Source organism: Mesoplodon mirus, assembly GCF_964341445.2.
Source record: "Mesoplodon mirus genome assembly, chromosome: 9".
Taxonomy (NCBI): domain Eukaryota; kingdom Metazoa; phylum Chordata; class Mammalia; order Artiodactyla; family Ziphiidae; genus Mesoplodon; species Mesoplodon mirus.
In genome coordinates this window covers 22239723-22261736 of record NC_138985.1, presented here as the reverse complement: position 1 = coordinate 22261736, position 22014 = coordinate 22239723, and the positions used below count along the sequence as shown (strand labels likewise).

Below are 22014 nucleotides of genomic sequence, written 5' to 3'. Positions count from 1 at the left end.
TAAAGCCTAAAATTCTAAAACTTATAGAAGAAAACAGAACAAACTTTGTGACTTAGGGGTAGAAAAAGATTTCTTAGATGCAACACCAAAAGCTCTATCCATAAATGAAAAAAATTGACATTTTGGACTTACTCAAAATTAAGAATTTATGTTCTGCAAAATACTCCATTAAGAGAATACAAGATAAGGAATAAACTGGGAGAAAATATTTGCAAATCACATATCTAATAAAGGACTTATGTCTAAAGAACTCTCAGAATTCAATAAGAAAACAAAAACCAGCTTAAAAAAATAGGCCAAAGATTTGAATAGACACTTTAGAGATAGATGTCAATTAAGCATATATCTAAAATTTAAAAGACCTGAGCATACCAAGTGTTGGTGAGGATATGGAGCAACTAGAACTCTCATATACTGCTGAAGGGAAGTGTAAAATTTACAACCACTTTGGAAAACAATTTGGCTGTTTCTTAAAGAGTTAAACATACATATATTATATGAGCTAGCAATATACCCCTAGTTATTAATCCAAGAGAAATGAAAGAATATATCCATACAAAGACTTGTATACAAATGTCCATAGAGCTGTCTTCTCCCTGTGTCTTCACACCATCTTCCTTCTGTATGTGTCTGTGTTTCAGATTTCTTTTTCTTATAAGGACCTTCTAATGACCCCATTTTAATTTAATTACTTCTTTAAAGACCTATTTCAAAATATGGTCACATTTTCAAGTATGGGGGGTTAGGACTTCAACATATGAATTTTGTCGGGTCAAAACTCAGCCTATAACAATAATTTACATTGATGCCAATGAAAATGGAGAGAATTACAGTGATTTGAGAATTACTCAGGAGGTAAAACTGACAAATCTTAGCGATGGATTAAAAGTGGTGAGATGGAGGAGAAGGTGTCAAGGACGATATCATTGGTTCAGGTTTGACAGGGTTGTGGTAGATAGGAGTGACTTCATTTGAGGGCATAAACTGAAGAGCACATTTAGGAGGGAAGATAAGCTCTGTATTCAGGTGCTCATGGGACGTCCAAGTGAAGATGTCAGTTAGGCAATTTAATATGGGAGTCTGGAGCTCAGAAGAGAGGCCTGTGCTAGAGACATAAATTTGGACGATATCGGCTCATATTGGCAATCAAAGCCATGGTAATGGGTAAGACTGGCTATAGAGAGAAAAGAAATCTACCTCGAAAATGCAACATATAAAACTCATGTAGAACTCTGGTTTCCAAAGTGTGTATACATTTTGACATGGAAGAAGATAGTTATAAATTCTGCCTGTCCTTTTTACAAGTTTTATCCTTTAAACTATTTTCGTACATTTTATATTGCACATATTTTATTAATACAGTGGTATTTTTATATAATTTTAAACAAGTAAACATATATTAGAATGTATATTTAAAAATATTTACATTCAGTGAGTTTGGGATACATTGTAACAGAGGAGGCCACAAGGAGTATCTCAAGAGGAGGAGGAAACCAAAGAGAACATGGTGAGGGAAGCCAGGGGAAAAGTTTGGAGGAGATTGTGGTTCATACTAAATCTAATTTGAGTGACAGTCTATTTAAAATACCAGTCCACCATGCATTCTCAACAAGGGCAATATTGACCCCAGGAGGGAGAAAAAGTTCTGTTTTTTGGAGGGAGGGGGGAGGCACAAAAAATCTTATATATTACATTGGCTTGTGGTCTCCAGAGTTCAGTCCTGCCATACAAAATCTTACTCCTTAGTATTTAGCATCTGTCATCAGGGAGAAACTAAGTTAAATTTAAATTTAAATTAAGTGCAGTTATATTATATAATTATATAATATGTATTATTACATATTATATGTATATAATTATTGTATATAATATGCATATCACATGTATATAATATGCATATTATATGTATATAATTATTACATATTATATAATATGTATATGTATATTTAATTATTTAGTTTTCTTTTTGGAGGGGCAGTATGAAAAGAAAGGTTGAGAACTCTATAAAAGGGTTTTAAAACCCTTTAACACTGTAGTTTAACAGTGATCTCTAGGGGAAAGTGCGGGATAAGGGATTTGAGTTTGAAGAGAAGCTTTAAATTTTACCATGTGCGTTTCAGTATTGAATTTTTTACATCAAGAATTTATTCTTTAGAATTAAATTAGATTATCTTAATTATTCTTCCAAAAATTAAAAAGAATAAAGGAAGCATCATGTTTAATCCTATCGCCCAGAAATAATTTCTTTTTTTTTTTAATTAAGTAATTTATTTATTTATTTTTTAGCTACATTGGGTCTTCATTGCTACGTGAGGGCTTTCTCTAGTTGCGGCGAGTGGGGGCTACTCTTCGTTGCAGTGAGCGGGCTTCTCACTGCGGTGCCTTCTCTTGTTGCAGAGCATGGGCTCTAGGCATGCGGGCTTCAGTAGTTGTGGCTCATGGGCTCTAGAGCGCAGGCTCAGTAGTTGTGGTGCACGGGCTTAGTTGCTCCGCAGCATGTGGGATCTTCCTGGACCAGGGCTTGAACCCGTGTCCCCTGCCTTGGCAGGAGGATTCTTAACCACTGTGCCACCAGGGAAGCCCGAGATAACTTCTGTTAACATTTTGTATATGGTTTTTCTATAATATTTAGCTCTATACATTTTAACAAGTCCTATCTGTTCTGTCATCAAAAGGTATCTGAAATCTGACTACTTTTCACTTCTTCCCACTACCACCTTATCTAAGCCCCCATTTTAAAAAAAAACAACAAGTAGATTGTACTGTAAGTATTCCTTTATCTTTGAACAATATGCATATAAAAGCCAACATTTTGATTTTACTGAAGTTCTTCTGGCTTTTCATTTTGTTCTGTGATGTTCATCTTGAAGTCCCTTCTGAATTTCTGTACCTTCCTTCTTTTGTAATCAGACACAGCAAAATGGTTCCCCCGAAGGCTATTTTCCAGTAAAGATAACTTTTTTCTTTGCTTTATATTTGCTTCCCCAGGATCCCTCTGCTTTTATCCAGAAGATGATTAAGAGCTAATATAAAATTCACATCTGTTTGGTTTCTTTGATCAAGTCTGTAAGCTTTCTTATTCACAACGTGATCTCTCCACAGAGATCTCTGACACAGACTTGTTGCTAAATCTTTTACTTCCTCTTCTGTTTTGGTCGTAACTTAGTTATGTCTGGTTCCCTCTGACCTTGTCTCATTAAGTTCACTGTCTTATAAAATCTTTATCTGAACTGATCCTCACCTTTCCCGTCTGTATCAAAGATAGAGGTTGATTGTATCTTCTCTTTTCTCAGACTTACCCCTCTACTTTTGTTCGCATTCTACATCTTATCCTTGTCTAGGACATTCTCTGCTTTCTCCAATATCAACCTTTCCCAGTTACTTCCTCCCAGGGATCTACCATCTAAAATCAAAACCAGAACAGAATCCTTGGTCCTGTATCTCCCTCAAAGTATTTCTTCTCTTCATGCCCAGATTTCCATAAGGTACTTTGTGTCTCTACTTTCTTGTTTCAGTTTTGCTCCAAACCACTGAAATCAAGCTTGTGTTCCACTGAAACAGTTGTTACTAAAGGAATTTTAATGACCCAACTACCAAATCCTTCTACTCACTTCTAAGACTCTTTTACTTCACTCCTTAGAGGTAATAACTACTTCTAATACTGGTTTCCTCCTTCACAGATACTACATCTCTTCAGAATCCTTCACTGATTCCTCCTTCTCCACCTACCCTTCCTTTTAAAACATTTTATTCATAAAATTTCAAACAGAAGCCAACATACAGAACCAAAGTATAGGACAGTGACTCTCTATGTACCCATTGTCCAGTTTCAGCAGTCACTAACTTGTGACCAATCTTTTTTTTTTTTTTAGTAACTAGCTCCACCACTTCTCTTTCTCCACTCTAAATTATTTCTTCCCCAACCTTTAAGTAGTGTTTTTCCCCTGGGTCCTATCTTCAACATTCTTTTCCTCTCATGCCCCATGCAATCTACGGAAAAACCCACACATGTTAATAGTTTCTAACACCTCCAAATGCTGATAACACCTAAATCTCTTTCTCCAGCTTAGATCTTGTTCTTAAGCCAGAGATTTGTACGCATTTAGTGGCCTAGATCATCTTTGCTCAGATGCCCCACAGGTTCTAGAAGTGGTAGAGACTGGATCTGAACCTTAATATCCTACTTTCAGAGTTCCTCTTCTTAACCACTGCTCTTTTCCTATATTTAAATAGGAAAATATAATTATGGTGGGGAACATGGGATGCTATAAATGTATATAACAGAGTGCACCAAACCTGGGGGAACCAAGAGAAGAGACACCTAAACTGACTCTGATGAAGGTACTGGATTAAAAACTGGTAACTGGGAGAAACTACAGAAGAACCTTCAGCAACCTGAAGGAATTTGTGCTGGTTGGATCTTTGACCTCAGTGATATGTAACAAGAGAAGTAGGCTGGGGCAGTCATGTCATATAAGGCTTTGTAAGTCAAGTTAAAGGGGACTAATACGTTAGTATATCAAACAAACCTTAGATCAAATCCCAGTTCTACTCCTTTCTGTACTACTGTACTACTTACTGTGTAATTCTAAGCAAGTCACCTTTTCTCTTTGACCTTTGTTTTCACTCTAGAAAGGGACTAAAAATGTCATAAGATCGTTCCACTCATTTTTTCAGTAAATATTTATTGTGTGCCTGTTATGTCCTGGTCACATTCTCGATGTTGAAATTAGAATGGTAAGAAAGACAAAATGGGACCTCTGCTGTCATGGAGCTTACATTCTTGTGGTTGTTGTAGTGTTTAAAAAATGAGATAACATTCAGTGGTGCCTGTTACATAATGGACATTCAGAAAATGTTAATTTCCTAGCCAACGTTCACATACATTCTAATGCATGGACGCTTTGTCTGAGTTCTTCTCTGATTAAGTTAAAAGTACATACTTCTTGGCTTAGAAGTTTTGAGTGACTTGTCACTAAAAAGGAAGAAGTAGCCAGATTATCTGGGACCCTGTGTTTTCTTTCAAAAGGTCATGTCTAGGACTTAGAATTTTCTTGTTTACTTTGGCAATTCTAAAAAGCCTTGAAGAATTCCTGTTACTTCTAGAAGTCTACTTCAGTAATTCTGTGAATTACAAAGATGATTTGCATCAAAGGAATTTATGGTTAGTTGTAGGAATAGATAATGACACATCCAAAAGAAATAAAAGAAACAGCCTCTAGAGAAGATAAAAGCTAACAAAAATCATCCACAGAACAAAGAAAACACAAAGAAAGCATAAAATGAGATTAAAAGCAGAAACAACCTATTAGTTAAACATATTTGGTTTGTAATTTCTTATTAAAAGATAAAAGTGTTTAAAAATAGAATACGTTGTTTATAAGAGTCAAAAAACAGTGACATGACAAGAATAAAAATAAATAGACTGATAAACATTACTCAAGTGAAAGCAATAGCAACAGTATTAATTTCAGATAAAATAAGACAAATAATATTTAATGATAGGTACCTTGCTGACATAAATCCTGCTTGTTTAGGTATATAATTCAAATACTGAAATCAATTTGCTGTTATATCTGAGAATTTTGTATTTGTATGCTTAAGCAAGATTGACCCAAGTTTACTTTTTTAAGTGTATGTATGTGTGTGTATGTAGAAGCATATATAGTCACCAAATTTCCCGCATCTTAGACATCTTTCATATTTTTACCATTATGTTGTTATCTGTAGACTTTTCATATATGACCTTTAATATGTTGACATAATTACCTAGCTTGTTCCTAGTTTGTTGAGTGGTTTTATCATGAAAGTGTGTTGAATTTTGTCAAATGCGTTTTTGTACATCAGTTGAGATAATCTTGTGGTTTTGTCCTTCATTTTGTTAATGTGATATATTAAAATGGTTCTTTAATATGATGAAAAACATTATTTTTTTACTAAAGTATAATTGATTAACAATGTTGTGTTAGTTTCAGTACAGCAAAGTGACTCATTTATTTATATATATATATATATTCTTTTTCAGATTCTTTCCCATTACAAGTTATTACAAGATATTGAATATAGTTCTCTGTGCTGTAGGTCCTTGTTGGAAAAACATCCACTTTAAGGTGTATGATATACAATACACATATTGCATAAAATCTTGTTAATCTGAATCTATTTTGTGATCACTGCATAAGAAATTAGCAATTATTTGATTTGCCTTTTTATGATACACAATACCCATTTGAATTCAAAACAAAACTTATTAAAGAAACAAATGACAAAGAAAATAGATATGTGCATAGGCATAAAAGTGAGAAATCAGTATTTTTCATTGCTCATTTTCTTTCTTATAACCTTGAAAAGTAGAATTTCATTCTTTGCAAGTACAAAACTAAAGCAGAATGCATTATACATATCTATGTTACTAGGGTGAACCATGTGAAATTGGCATTGTTGTACTTCAAAAATAGAATAACGGCAGTTTGATATAATATTACCACACATGTAGAAGTACCTTAAAGGGCTTGGTAAAATTTCTGTAAGTGTCCTTTTCTTTTAACAGTATTAACGTACTTTGTCCGGTTTTAACAAATGACACTTAAACTAATATTTATCTTTTCTTTTTAGTAATTACTTTCTAAAATATGTATTAATAGTTGAGTGACAGTATCCTGCTAAGCTGAGTAATAGTAATTCCTGTGACTTAAAAAAGCAAAAACAAAATTGTGTCTATACTTCAGGCAGTTCTCTTTCGTAATTGGTGAATTGTATCTTGGTGGTCACTCTTGGTCTAAGCATGCTTGTTCTTCATTTTCTTATGGTAACAAAAATTGCCGTCTGTATATAAAATGATGATGATAATAATTGTAATAATAATAACATTCACTGAAGATTTATTATATGTCAAGAACTGTCCCAAGAGTTTACTTTAATAAACTTTTAAAATCCTTGTAATAATCCTGCAGTGTGGGTACTGTTATCTCCATTTCACAGAGGGCAGGGAGGCACAGAATGATTTAGCAACTTGCCCAAGCTCACACAGCTAGTAAGTAGCAGAGAAGGATGAAGACATGAGACATGATTTGACTCATCTATATATTTCTACTGAGTTACTTAATAATTCCATTGTTTGATAGACTTAAATACATTTTTAATACTTTTTTGATGCTCTGTCTTATCCAGTGTAATTAAAAAAAATAATACATCCCCTTTTTTTGGGTCATAGGATGGACACGCTGAAATTTTATACACATTTTGGAATTCAGTTACTCAAGCACTTTCTTCTCAGTTTCAGACAGCAACAAACTGTAAGTACAGTATTTATTTTGCAAATTGATTTCACAGTTTTTCAGTTACTTTAAAATTTAATATCAAGAAGTTTTGCTCTATTAGTTTATAAAACATATCTTTTAAAAACTCCTGGCTAATTGTCATTTCTGATGTTACCTATATATCCAGTTATATAAGCAATAAATTCTTTTTTTACACTTTTAAAATACTTAGGATGTGAAATAAAATGCTCCAGAAGACTAAGTTAATTCTCCATAATTCAGTCAGAGGAACCTGAATTTTTCCTATGTAAAGGGTGATTGATGTTGAAGAATTTAGTTAAAGCTTGTAGAGTATTTTAATTCCTAACAAAGAGATATTAAAAGGTAGAGACCTTCTAGCTTTTCCTTTATTGTTAAAATGAAGATTTGATGAATGAACAGCTGAAATACGCACATCATGAATTAAAAGTTGCTTAACCAAATATAATCCAGCAAATTTTTCTTACTTTGTTTTTGTCATGAAATAATGGCACAGGGTAGTTCTAAACAATGAAGTATACAAACTAGCTAATATCATATAAGTGTTTTTGTCTAATCACTGAATGTAAGAGCATTGAATGTACCTAGGCCTTTTAAAAGTGTTTTCAGAGTTTGTATGTAGTTAACTTTTTATTCACATTTGCTGAGAGTACGTAGTAATGTAAACATTATTTAGTCCCTGACAACTCCGGATTGAATTAACCACACTACCTTGCTTCCGTACTTCTAAAGGAGTGTGCAGCAAGGCAGTGACCACAGAGAAGGTCTTCATTTGTGTGTGGCCAGACAGAACTTAAGCAGAGGGTTTATTTAGGACTGATTCATTCTATTTACTTCTACAAATCACCCTACTCAAAGAATACTGTGCTTCTCCCTGCTTTAGGTATCTGTTTGGGTCAGCTTTTTTGAGATGTAATTTACATATATAAAATTCACCAACTTTGAGCAGAAAATTCTATGAGTTTTTGACAGATGTTTACATCCTTATAACCACCATCACAATTAAGATATAGAACATTTCTCTCACCAACACCCCACCCCCATGTCCCTAATGTACTCTTATAGTTAATCTCCTATTCCTACCTCTTGGCTCCTGGCAGCTAATGGTAAGCTTTCTGTCTGTATGAGTTAGCTTTTCCTAGATTTTCATAAAACTGGAATCATGCAGTATGAGTTCTTGTATAGCAACGTAGTTATTTTAAGGTTTATTCATGTTGTTGCATGTACCAGTAGTCCATTTCTTTTCATTGCTGATTAGAATTTCATTGTATAGATATACACAATTTATCTATTCTCCAGTTGGTGGAATAACTGGTTTATTACAGTTTGGGCTTATTATGAATAAAGCTACTACAGTCATTTATATACAGGTCTTTTGTAGACATATGTCTTCATTCTCTTGGGTAAACACATAGAGCGGAATTTCCTGATCATTTGATAAGTATATGTTTAACTTAATAAAAAACTGCTGAACTGTTTCCCAAGATAGATGGACCATTTTTCATCCCCATCAACAATGTATGATAATTCTTCTATATTTTCATCAATCCATGATACTGTCTTTTTTTTTTTTTTTTTTTTTTTCTTTGCGGTACGCGGGCCTCTCACCGCCACGGCCCCTCCCGCCACGGAGCACAGGCTCCGGACGTGCAGGCCCAGCGGCCATGGCTCACAGGCCCAGCCGCTCCCCGGCATGTGGGATCCTCCCAGACCGGGGCACAAACCTGCGTCCCTTGCATCGGCAGGCGGACTCCCAACCACTGCGCCACCGGGGAAGCCCTGTCATTTTAATTTTAGCCATTCTTGTGAGTGTTCAGTGGACTTTCATTGTGGTTTTAACTTCACTAGCCTAAAGACTACTGATGACCAGATTTTCATAGGTTTGTTTCCCATCTGTATATCTTCTTTGGTTAAGTGTTTGTCAAAATTACTGACTTTTTAGTTTTATTTATTTTTTTTAGCTTATTGCTTGTCCTCTTATTATTGAGTTTAAAAATATCTTTATATATCTGATTCCAAGTCCTTTCTCAGATGTATGTTTTACAAATATAGTCCCCTGTCTGTGGTTTGCCTTTTCATTTTCTTAACAGTATCTTCCAAATGACGAAAGTTTTTATTTTTGAAAAATGTCCAATTTATCAGTTTTAGGAGGTAGTTTTTCAAATATTCAAATAGAGTATTATATAAATACAGCCTTTCAATAGTTTCTTACTCCATGTATGAAAGTAATGGTTTTTCATGAAACCAGTTATGATGTTTTCTTTAATATTTAACTTTCATGCTATAAGCCAGTTGTGGAATACATTTACTCACATACCAGTAGAAAACACAAAGATGTAAATTGACCTAAAAAATATATAAGCATAATTACAAAATTCATTAAAACCTCAGTTTTTAGAATAAAAGAAAGCAATGTAAAAGCTCATTGTTGCTGTTTTCAAGCATTCATTAAAACTGTACTTTATCACTTCAAAGCCTTTACAAAACCTTGGAGTTGTTGTAGACAGTATTTTTTTTTTTTTTTAGATTGGTATATTCCTATTCTCTCTTTTTTTAAAAAAAATTATTTATTTAATTAATTTATTTTTGGCTGTGTTAGGTCTTCATTGCTGCACATGTGCTTTCTTTGGTTGCAGAGAGCAGGGGCTACTCTTTGTTGCAGTGTGCGGGCTTCTCATTGTGGCGGCTTCTGTTGTTGCGGAGCACGGACTCTAGGTGCACGGGCTTCAGTAGTTGTGGCACATAGGCTCAGTAGTTGTGGCTCCTGAGCTCTAGAGCACAGGCTCAGTAGTTGTGGCGCATGGGCTTAGTTGCTCTGTGGCATGTGGGATCTTCCTGGACCAGGGCTCGAACCCGTGTCCCCTGCATTGGCAGGCGGATCCTTAACCACTGCGCCACCAGGGAAGCCCTGTAGACAGTATTTTATTTTCTTTCTTTAATGAGTAAACTTAATTAACATTTTGAATATTTTTTTCTCTCAATATGGTAAGAACATACCAAAGAAATAACCTTAGGATACTTGAAATATTTCAAACCTTTAACCATTACATCTTCCAGTATTGTTTATTATTGGTTGATTTAGCACATTTTTAGTAGAAATTGTATAAGGTAAACTTCATCCCAACAAATCACACAGATATTAAGAGAGTATAACTCTAGGGAGTGGGACTGGAATGGAAATGCCCTTGTCTCTAATTCAGTCCTCTCTCTCAGTTCTGGGTCTGGTTGATTGAATTTTCTTCTTCCTCATTAATATTTTTTCCTACTTTTTTGCATGTCTAATAATTTGTGATTCAGTATCACACATGAATTTTACCTTGTTTAGTACTAGATACTTTTGTCTTCCTGTTAAGTAGTCTTACTCTCGGGTACTGTTAAGTTACTAAAAAATAATTTGTTTCCTTTGAGTCTTGCTTTTTAGATTTATTGGCAAAACCTGAGCAGTGTTTAGTCTAGAGCTAATTATTTCCCACTACGGAGGGTAGACTCTACCAAATACTCTGTGAATTGTGAGGTTTTTTAGTTTGGCTTTCAGGAACAGGCACTCCTCCCAGTCTTGTGTGAGGAAGAGGTATGTTCTCTCTAATCCTTTTCCTTGAGGAAAAATACTACAAAATTAAAATAAAGTGATAAACACCTGAGAAGCTGTTGGGCTGCACCCTACAGGCCTACAAGTTCTGCATTTGCCCAGCTTCAAGACTGGAGAAAGAGACAGAGTCCATTTATGTAGCACATATAGTCCCTGGAGTGTACTGTAGTAATTGTTTAAAATTATAGACAGGCAATACTAAGGAGGTGCAATCATCTGCAGAGTTGAAGATTATATACAGTGTAACAGATTGTGTTAAGTAAGTAATATTTGGCAGAAAATATCTAAAGGAAAAATTTCCTAGTTAGGAACATGTTCCTTCTGATTTTAAATGTTCATGCTTAATAAAAATAAGTTCTACTAGATATAATAAAATATAATCTAGGGGTTTGACAGTGAATTTACTTTATTTAAAAGGAAAGGGGCCTGAACTTGTCACCGTGAAGATTCAGAATAGCTTCTATAGGAAATGTGCTGCTTTAATTATCTATGGCTAGTAGTTATTTCCAAGATGATTTCTAAGCTTTATGTCTGTTATTTCTCATTGTAGTTTCCAGATAATAATGTTTGTTCACCAACCTGTTGGGTTATGATACGTATATTTTTCAAGTCTCAATAGAAACAAGCAAAATAAACATTACCATTTTGAACTCTTTGAAATGACTTCATAATTCTCTGTAATGTGATTCTCCCAGAATGTCTTATCCCCCTTAGTTTTCTCCATAGCTCTCATCACTTACTAATACACTATTTATTTATTTAGTCTGAACTCCTCCCTCCTCCCACTAGAATTTAATTCCCCATAAGACATGGAATACTATATTGGTCATGGTAGTAGTATCTTCAATGGCTAAAAGTGTACCTAGCACACAGTAAGCCTTCAATAAATGCTTGTTGACTGGAAGGAAGGACGAAAGACAAAAAGGAAGGAAGCAAGGAAGCAAAGATGCCAGTGCCCTTTTATAAAAGCATAAGCACTTAAAAACATTTTTTGAAATATGCTTAAAATGTTCTGGCAAGTAAATGTATTTAAAAAATTTAAAACCCTTTATGCGATATTAATCTATCAAAACTCTTAAGCAACTCAAGGAGTTGATTCATACAGTTAAGAAAGCTACACGGTATATATCTGTAGTGCTTTGGAACATCAAGTGTGAATAAGAGAAACGCTTTAGGAGATACACACATTTGAAGATATAGAAAGCTTTAAGACTTAAAATATATGGTAAAACTCATTATCTTTACCTTTTTAAAGCTACAGTGATAAGTCGGGAGTCCACTCTTCCTTTGAAATAGGGAGATAACCAAGCTATACATTATGAATACTTTAGTGTAGATTTAAAAAAATGTTAGAATGGTGTCCATGTTAAATGAGATTTTACTGTGATGCATTTCTTTTTTTTTTTTTTGGCTGCATTGGGTCTTCATTGTGGCACACAGGCTTTCTCTAGTTGTGGTGAGTGGGGGCTACTCTTCATTGTGGTACGTGGGCTCCTCATTGCGGTGGCTTCTCTTATTGCAGAGCACGGGCTCTAGGTGTGAGGGCTTCAATAATTGAGGCACGTGGGCTCAGTACTTGTGGCTCGTGGGCTCTAGAGCGCAGACTCAGTAGTTGTGGCGCATGGGCTTAGTTGCTCCGCGGCATGTGGGATCTTCCTGGACCAGGGATTGAACCTGTGTCCCCTGTGTTGGCAGGCAGATTCTTAACCACTGCACCACCAGGGAAGTCCCTGTGATGCGTTTCTTAAAAGTTAATGTACAACTTAAATATATATACTTAGGGCCTCCCTGGTGGCGCAGTGGTTGAGAGTCCGCCTGCCGATGCAGGGGATGCGGGTTCGTGCCCCGGTCTGGGAGGATCCCATATGCCGCGGAGCGGCTGGGCCCGTGAGCCATGGCCGCTGGGCCTGCGCGTCCGGAGCCTGTGCTCCGCAGCGGGAGAGGCCACAGCAGTGAGAGGCCCGCATACCGCAAAAAGAAAAAAAAAAAAAATATATATATATATATATATATACTTAGGAGATAGATCTCACACCCTCATTTTAAGTACCTTTTAGAATTTTGATCCCTGCAACTGAAGCATTCTTTTGCTACAGAGCTTTAATGAGTTTACAAGGGACCATCCTGAGCACCATGTAGCACATAAAGAAGAAAACTTGGAGCTTGCTGAAAAAGAGAAGTCACTAGATTTGAGAGCTTGAGAGGAGTGTTTTTTAAAGGTACTGAAAGTTTGTATAACCTGGCAGAAAGTAAGTCTAGTCATCTAGCAACTTTTTAGAAACTTTCTTTGACAGGACAAATTTGATCATATAATTCTCTGATAAAATCTTCCATTGATCATATAATTCTCTGATAAAATCTTGCAGATATATCAAATCATTATGTTGTACATACTAATAAATGTTATAAGTCAATTATATCTAAATAAAACTGCAAAAATAAATTTTAAAAGACTTGAAAAGTCTTTCATTGACTTCTCTTTTTAAAAATCATTCATTAAAGTATAATACAGTTGACCGTTGAACAGCATGGGGGTTAGGAGGACCGACGTTTTGTGCAGTCAAACATCCATGTATCACTATGGTTGGCTCTCCAGATCTGTGGTTCCACACCTGCAGATTCAGCCAACTGCAGATTGGGTAGCACTGTAGTATTTACTATTGAAACATCCACACGTATGTGGACCCACACAGCTCAAACCCGTATTGTTCAAGGGCCAACTGTACTCATAAAGAAAAGGTATGTGTTTCATACTTATATACCTAAATGAATTTTTCAAATCTCAATACAGCTGTGTTACCAAGATCAAGAACAGCATCAAGATCAAGAAACAGAATATTACCTGAATCCAGAGGCTCCCCTCATGCCCCCTTCTAGTTTCTGCCTCTTCTTCTCCTAAGAAGAGTAACTACTAATTTCTGATGGTAGAGATGGGTTTTTTTTTTTGCTTTAATTATTTCTATTTAAATGAGCAATAATTCATTTATTTTATTTTTATTCATTTATTTTATTTTATTTATTTATTTTTTTTGTGGTATGCGGGCCTCTCACTGTTGTGGCCTCTCCCGTTGCGGAGCACAGGCTCCGGACGTGCAGGCTCAGAGGCCGTGGCTCACAGGCCCAGCCGCTCCGTGGCATGTGGGATCTTCCCGGACCAAGGCATGAATCCGTGTCCCCTGCATCGGCAGGCAGACTCCCAACCACTGCGCCACCAGGGAAGCCCCATTTATTTTATTTTTGACTGTGGTGGGTCTTCGTTGCTGCATGCGGGCCTTTCTCTAGTTGCGGAGAGCAGGGACCACTCTTCCGTTGCGGTGTGCAGGCTTCTCATTGCGGTGGCTTCTCTTGATGCGGAGCATGGGCTCTAGGTGTGTGGGCTACAGTAGTTGTGTCTCGCGGGCTCTAGAGTGCAGGCTCAGTAGTTGTGGCACACGCGCTTAGTTGCTCCACAGCATGTGGGATCTTCCTGGACCAGGGCTCAAACCCGTGTCTCCTGCATTGGCAGGTGGATTCTTAACCCCTGCGCCACCAGGGAAGCCCAGTTGTTCCTAGGTTATGCAGATAAAATCATCCAGTTTTAATCTTGTTTTCTGACGTCTCTTGCTCCATGTTTCTAAGAGTCCTCCATGTTGTTGCATGTCCTTGTAGTCATTCCCAATGTTGTAAAATAAATCATTCGGTCAATATGCCATATTATATTTTATCCACCATATTATAGATGGGTATTTGATTTGGGTGGTTTCCCATTTTGAGCTCTGTTAAATAATGCTACCTGTGACAATTCTGTCCTTTTTTATTGGCAATAAACCCAGGAATGGAAAATAGGTAGGTGTGATAGACAGAATAATAGCCCTCCCAGAAATTTGCATGTGTTACCTTACATGGCAGAATGGATTTTGCAGATATAACTTAAGGATCTTGAGATGGAGAGATTATCCTGGATCTTCTGGGTGGGCCCAGTGTAGTCATCAAGGGCCTTAGAAGGGTAAGAGGGCAGTAGCAGAGTCAGAAGAGGAGATGTAATTGTGGAAACAGTGATTGGAGTGATGTAACTGCTAGAAGGGGACCACAAACCAAGGAATGGAGGTAGGTGAAAAGGTCAAGTAAAAACTCCCTTAGAACCTCCAGAAGGAAGGTAGCTCTGCTGACACCTTGATTTTGATTTAGTGAGACCAAATTTGTACTTCTGACCTCCAGAACTGCAAGATAAGACACTTATATTGTTTTAAGCCACCAAGTTTGTGGTGACTCGTTATGGCTGCTATAGGAAATGAATATAGTAGGTGATAGAGTATGCATATGTTCATCTTTAGTAGACACTGCCAAAAAGTTTTCCAGTGTCACTGTACCAATTTAAACTCCCATTGACAGTATATGAGAGCCCCAGTTTGTCCACAGCCTGAATCACTTGCTATTTTCTGTTTTTTGTTCTAGCCGTTCTGGTGGATGTTTAGTCAAATCACATTGTAGCTTTAATTTTTATTTCCTTTGTGATTAATGATATTATTCATTTTTCCATATATACATTGGCCATTTGCATACGCTCTTTTACACGTCTGTTGATTTTCTATAGAATTGTATGTCTTACTGATTCATAGGATTTTATTTGCATATTATGAAGTATTTTGTTCGTTTCTTTTCTCTCTCTTTGGCTGACCATTTCAGTTCACTCTAGGATTGTGTTGGTTTGGGGTAGTTGCAGTTTTAGTAGGACTCAGTATATCTCTAATTCTCCCCTTTTTTTAGGCATGCTTCTCCCACGCCTCTAATTGAGAATTTGGAGGGTCTTTGTCTCCTTAGCCCTGAAATATTGAGGTTATCTATCTCTGTCCTCCTGTGGCTTTCAGACAAGCTCTTTAGCCTCCTGCCATGTGAAACTGCACAATTTGCTGAATGTCTTCATGGGAAGGAAGACCTGCCTTTGTTGGTAGCATTTTCTCTCCCCCCAGGTGGTCTTTGTTTCCTAAGATATGTTTCCACAAATATGAAGGATATTTTAACCTGTGTGCTTTGAGGCTTAGACCTAGTTCCCCAGCTACCCTTGCAACTGCGTAACTAAGTAAATCTTCCATAGGATGCTTGGGTTGAGAATCTTTAAGTTTAAAAATTGTCACTCTGGTTCCACAAACCACTAAAAGCTTTTCCACTTTCCCTCTTCTCCAGCAGAGGTTCTCTGTATGGGGCAAGCTTGAATTTTAAACAATATCTCTGGCTTCTTTAGTTGTTAAGATGGGAGCACTGGTCTTAACAACTCTTCTTCTTCCACTCTTCTTACCCCTGTTACTCTCAGGATACGATCCCAACCTGACTTCTCTGGTCCCTTCCTCTCTTTAACAATCATTTTTTTCCTTTTTAATTTTTTAAATCTCTATCCTTGAGCTTTAGTTCTTGAATGAATCACCCTCCTTCTTCTCAGTATTTACAAATACCTGAAACATATGTCTATATCCCCCGTTCATCTGGAAAAGTCACATTCATCTTTCCATTCTCAGTTTAGAAATAAAGTGTTCCTTGACGCCTCCTTCCCCATACACACACTCAAATATGGGTATGATATCCTCTATCTGCTCCCACAAAACTCTGACACGTTCCCAGTTTCAATTCTTACCCCACTGCGTTGTACTGGCTCACCTCCTTGCCTCGCTGTATCTCCCACTAGGCTCTAGAGAAAGCGTCTCTGTCTACTTCTATTCCATATTACATTCCTATCACATAGCACAGTGCTTAATACAAAATAAACATCCTGTTGAAATGGATCCCTAAAGTGTTAAATTAATATTAAAGGCTTTAAGTATTAGGAAATCTGAGGAGAAAACCAAACTGTGAAATAAAAATACTTCTCATTTAAAAAATAGTAAGCACTTATAAGGTAAACGAGACCCTAAAATATGAAGTACTTTTAGAACACAAACAACAGTATGTATATGTGATAAACAGGGACACAGAAGCATGGTGAAAAAATGTTAGCATGATCATTGTAGGATAATAGGATACCAGGTAACGTTTACTTCTTTCCTTATGCCTTTATTTATTTGATTTTTTACAGTGAGCATTTTATATCATTAGTTATAAACTATGAAGCAGCTTTCACTGAGGTGAAAGAAGAAAGCAAATATGAGACTAAGATATTTAATTAAATCTTCCATGGAGATTTGTTGAATGGATAAAAGTGATCCAGTAGTTATGGAAATGAATAAAGTGCTCAGAGCTGAAGGGGAGATTGAGATAAAAAGAGCTAAGAGAAAAAAAATCCCCACTTTACTCACATAGCAGGGTAAATTCCAAGTGGATCAAAGAATTAAATGTAAAATATGAAACCGTTCAAGTGCCAGAAGAAACACAAGTGAACAAGCAGCTTCTCTGATTTAATATCCAGAAGCAGTGATGAAAAGATTGATAATTCGACTATGTTAAAAAATTTACATGGCAAAGAAACCCTTAAGCAAAATAAAATGACAATGACAAACTAGAAAAATATTTATAACTTACATCAAAGAAAAGGAGTTAGTATCGCTAATATATAAAAAGCTTCTAAAATAAGAAGAAAAAGGCCAACAACCCTACCCAAAAAAGTGTAGGTATTGTTTAAGCGTTTGTAAAAGATGCTCAGTGTCACCTATGAATAGAAAGATGCAAAATAAAAGTATACAGAAACACCATTTCTCATCTATCAAACTAGCAAAAAAGTAAAAAAAAGTTTGATAACACATGGCAAACTTACGAGAAAACAGTCACTCTCACGCAATGCTAATTAGCATACAAACCTTATAGAGGGGAATTTCTAACAAAATTATCTAACAAAGTATATAAGTATCTAACAAAATTATGTAAGCAGTTGCTTTTTTACTTGGCAACTCTACTTCTAAGGATCTGTTCCATAAATGCACTAGCAAAAGCATGAAGAGACATATTCACAAGGCTGTTCATTGCATCATTATTTGGAAAAAAAACTGAAAACAGCCCAAATGTTCATCACTAGGGGATTAGGTAAACAAACTATGGTGCATCGATAGAATGGAATGCCATGCAGCTATAAAAAGGAATGAGAAAGAAAAAAGAAGGAATGAGGAATATCTTTATATACTACTATGGAGCAATCTCCAAGTTATAGAGAAATATGTCTACAGTGTGCTAATAAGAAAGGGAGTGGTGGGCTTCCCTGGTGGCGCAGTGGTTGAGAGTCTGCCTGCCGATGCAGGGGAAACGGGTTCGTGCCCCAGTCTGGGAAGATCCCACATGCCGCGGAGCAGCTGGGCCCGTGAGCCATGGCCGCTGGGCCTGTGCGTCCGGAGCCTGTGCTCCGCAACAGGAGAGGCCACAACAGTGAGAGGCCCACATACCGCAAAAAAAAAAAAAAAAAAAAAGGGAGCGGTATAAGTAAATACACATTTTGGCCCATATTTTTAAGAAATAGAAGGATAAACTGTAAAATCCAGAACAAAATGGTTACCAGTAGTTGGGGGTGGGAGTGTGTGAAGAATACGTAGGAGAGGACAGGGATGAAGCCTAGACTTCTATGAGTATACTTTGTTGTGGAGATTTAGTTTTGAAGTTATATAAATATTTTATATAGTTATAAAACAAAATTAAAATGAAAGAAGAAATTACTAAAAATCAAAAGTAAAATGGAAAATATTAATGCAATAATGTGTCCAGTTGGTGGCATAACCACACAGAGAGGCAGTCTTTCATTTGACTTTTTACTTTACTCATTTGACTACTTTACTTTTTTTTTTAATCTCTTTTTTAAATTGAAGTATATTTAAATTATAAGGTTGTGTTAGTTTCAGGTCTATAGCAAAGCAATTTGGTTATATTTGGTTAGATTCTTTTCCATTATAGGTTATTTCAGGATATCGAATATTGTTCCCTGTGCTATACAGCAGTAGTAGGTCCTTGTTGTTTACCTATTTTATGACTACTTTACTTTTTTTTTTTTTTTTTTTGCGGTATGCGGGCCTCTCACTGTTGTGGCCTCCCCCGTTGCGGAGCACAGGCTCCGGATGCGCAGGCCCAGCGGCCATGGCTCACGGGCCCAGCCGCTCCGCGGCATATGGGATCCTCCCAGACCGGGGCACGAACCCGTATCCCCTGCATCGGCAGGCGGACTCTCAACCACTGCGCCACCAGGGAGGCCCATGACTACTTTACTTTTAAACACAGTAATTATTATTTTTTTTTTTTGCTGCACGCGGGCCTCTCACTCTTGTGGCCTCTCCCGTTGCAGAGCACAGGCTCTGGATGCGCAGGCTCAGCGGCTGTGGCTCACGGGCCCAGCCGCTCCGCAGCATGCGGGATCCTCCCGGACCGGGGCACGAACCTGTGTCCCCTGCATCGGCAGGCAGATTCTCAACCCCTGCGCCACCAGGGAAGCCCTAAACACAGTAATTATTTTTTATAGCCCTAGTGGGATATACTTACAGGATAACAAGAACTTCCCAAAAAACACATTACCTCTTTTTAATAACCATGTTATTGATCATATTGTTATTGTTAGATTCAGACAGTTGCTTGTGTGGTGTGGTGTAAATAAATAATTATGTTGGTATCAAACTGAATCTGGATTTTCAACATAGGTGAAACAACATATAAAAATGGGTGAGATCAACTGATAAGGTATTTTTTCTTTAAAAATATATTATTTGGTGACGAGTTGCGGCAGGGATAGGAGAGGATGGGGGCGACGGCTGCTTCTTCTAGACGCTAGGGAATGCAGCTGGACCTGGATCCTAAGCAGATTATCCATATTGACCAGGCACGGAGGACAGTGCCCGGCTGGAAGACCGAGCAGAGCACAGAAGGACGACCACCCTGTGCTTTTGGATTGGAGAATTTAACCCACTTACATGTAAGCCGTGTGGCTGACATGGTCTTGGTGCTCCGGCCAGGTGTCAGGCCTGAGCCTCTGAGGTGGGAGAGCCAAGTTCAGGACATTGGACCACCAGTGACCTCCTGACCCCACGTAATATCGATCAGCAAGAGCTCTCCCAGAGATCTCCGTCTCAATGCTAAGACCCAGCTCCACCCAACAACCAGCAGGCTCCAGTGCTGGACACCCCATGCCAAACAATGAGCAAGACAGGAACACAACCCCACCCATTAGCAGAGAGGCTGCGTAAAATCATACTAAGTTCACAGACACCCCAAAACACACCACCAGATGTGGTCCTGCCTACAGAAAGACAGGATCCAGCCTCATCCACCAAAACACAAGCACCAGTCCACTCCACCAGGAAACCTACACAACCCACTGAACCAACCTTACCCACTGAGGGCAGACACCAAATATAATAGGACCTATAAACCTGCAGCCTGCGAAAAGGAGACCCCAAACACAGTAAGTTAAACAAAATGAGAAGACAGAGAAATGTGCAGCAGCTGAAGGAGCAAAGTAAAAACCCTCCAGACCAAACAAATGAAGAGGAAATAGGCAGTCTACCTGAAAAAGAATTCAGAGTAATGATAGTAAAGATGACCTAAAATCTTGGAAACAGAATGGAGAAAATACAAGAAACATTTAACAAGGACCTAGAAGAACTAAAGAGCAAACAAGCAATGATGAACAACACAATAAATGAAATTAAAAATACTCAAGAAGGAATCAATAGCAGAATAACTGAGGCAGAAGAACGGATAAGTGACCTGGAAGGTAAAATAGTGGAAATAACTACTACAGAGCACAGTAAACGAAAAAGAATGAAAAGAATTGAGGACAGTCTCAGAGACCTTTGGGACAACATTAAACGCACCAACATTTGAATTATAGGGGCCCCAGAGACGAAGAGAAAAAGAAAGGGACTGAGAAAATATTTGAAGAGATTATACTTGAAAACTTCCCTAATATGGGAAAGGAATTAGTTAATCAAGTCCAGGAAGCACAGAGACTCCCATACAGGATAAATCCAAGGAGAAACACGCCAAGACACATATTAATCAAACTATCAAAAATTAAATACAAAGAAAACATATTAAAAGCAGCAAGGGAAAAGCAACAAATAAAATACAAGGGAATCCCCATAAGGTTAACAGCTCATCTTTCAACAGAAGCTCTGCAAGCCAGAAGGGAGTGGCAGGACATATTTAAAGTGATGTAAGGGAAAAACCTACAACCAAGGTTACTCTACCCAGCATGGATCTCATTCAGATTTGATGGAGAAATTAAAAGCTTTACAGACAAGCAAAAGCTAAGAGAACTCAGCACCACCAAACCAGCTTTACAACAAATGCTAAAGGAACTTCTCTAGGCAGGAAACACAAGACAAGGAAAAGACCTACAATAACAAACCCAAAGCAATTAAGAAAATGGTAATAGGAACATACATAATGATAATTACCTTAAATGTAAATGGATTAAATATGCTCCAAGCAAAAGACATAGACTGGCTGAATGGATACAAAACAAGACCCGTATATATGCTGTCTACAAGAGACCCACTTCAGACCTAGGGACATGTACAGACTGAAAGTGAGGGGATGGAAAAAGATATTCCATGCAAATGAAAAAAGAAAGCTGGAGTAGCAGTTCTCATATCAGCCAAAATAAACTTTAAAATAAAGACTATTACAAGAGATAAAGAAGGACACTACATAATGATCAAGGGATCAATCCAAGAAGATAAAACAATTGTAAATATTTATTCACCCAACATAGGAGCACCTCAATACATAAGGTAAATGGTAACAACCATAAAAGGGGAAATCGACAGTAACACAATAATAATAGGGGGCTTTAACACCCCACTTTCACCAATGGACAGATCATCGAAAATGAAAATAAATAAGGAAACACAAGCTTTAAACGTTACATTAAACAAGATGGACTTAATGGATATTTATAGGACATTCCATCCAAAAACAACAGAATACACTTTCTCCTCAAGTGCTCATGGAACATTCTCCAGGATAGATCATATCTTGGGTCACAAATCAGGCCTTTGTAAGTATAAGAAGATTGAAATCATATCAAGTATCTTTTCCAACCACAGTACTATGAGAGTAGATATCAGTAACAGGAAAAAAACTAAAAAATACAAACACATGGAAGCTAAACAGTACGCTACTAAATAACCAAGAGATCACTGAAGAAATCAAAGAGGAAATCAGAAAATACCTAGGAACAAATGACAA

The 22014-nt window shown here is 37.1% G+C and overlaps 1 protein-coding gene across 1 annotated transcript in view; it reads left to right on the top strand.

Annotated features, from left to right (window-relative positions):
• The window catches only part of COG5 (component of oligomeric golgi complex 5), a 273181-nt gene that overhangs the window by 160053 nt on the left and 91114 nt on the right, over positions 1-22014 (top strand). Inside the window, exon 11 of the mRNA XM_082632836.1 lies at positions 7214-7295. Coding sequence (XP_082488962.1) covers positions 7214-7295 — 82 coding nt within the window. The remainder of the gene's footprint in view (positions 1-7213; positions 7296-22014) is intronic.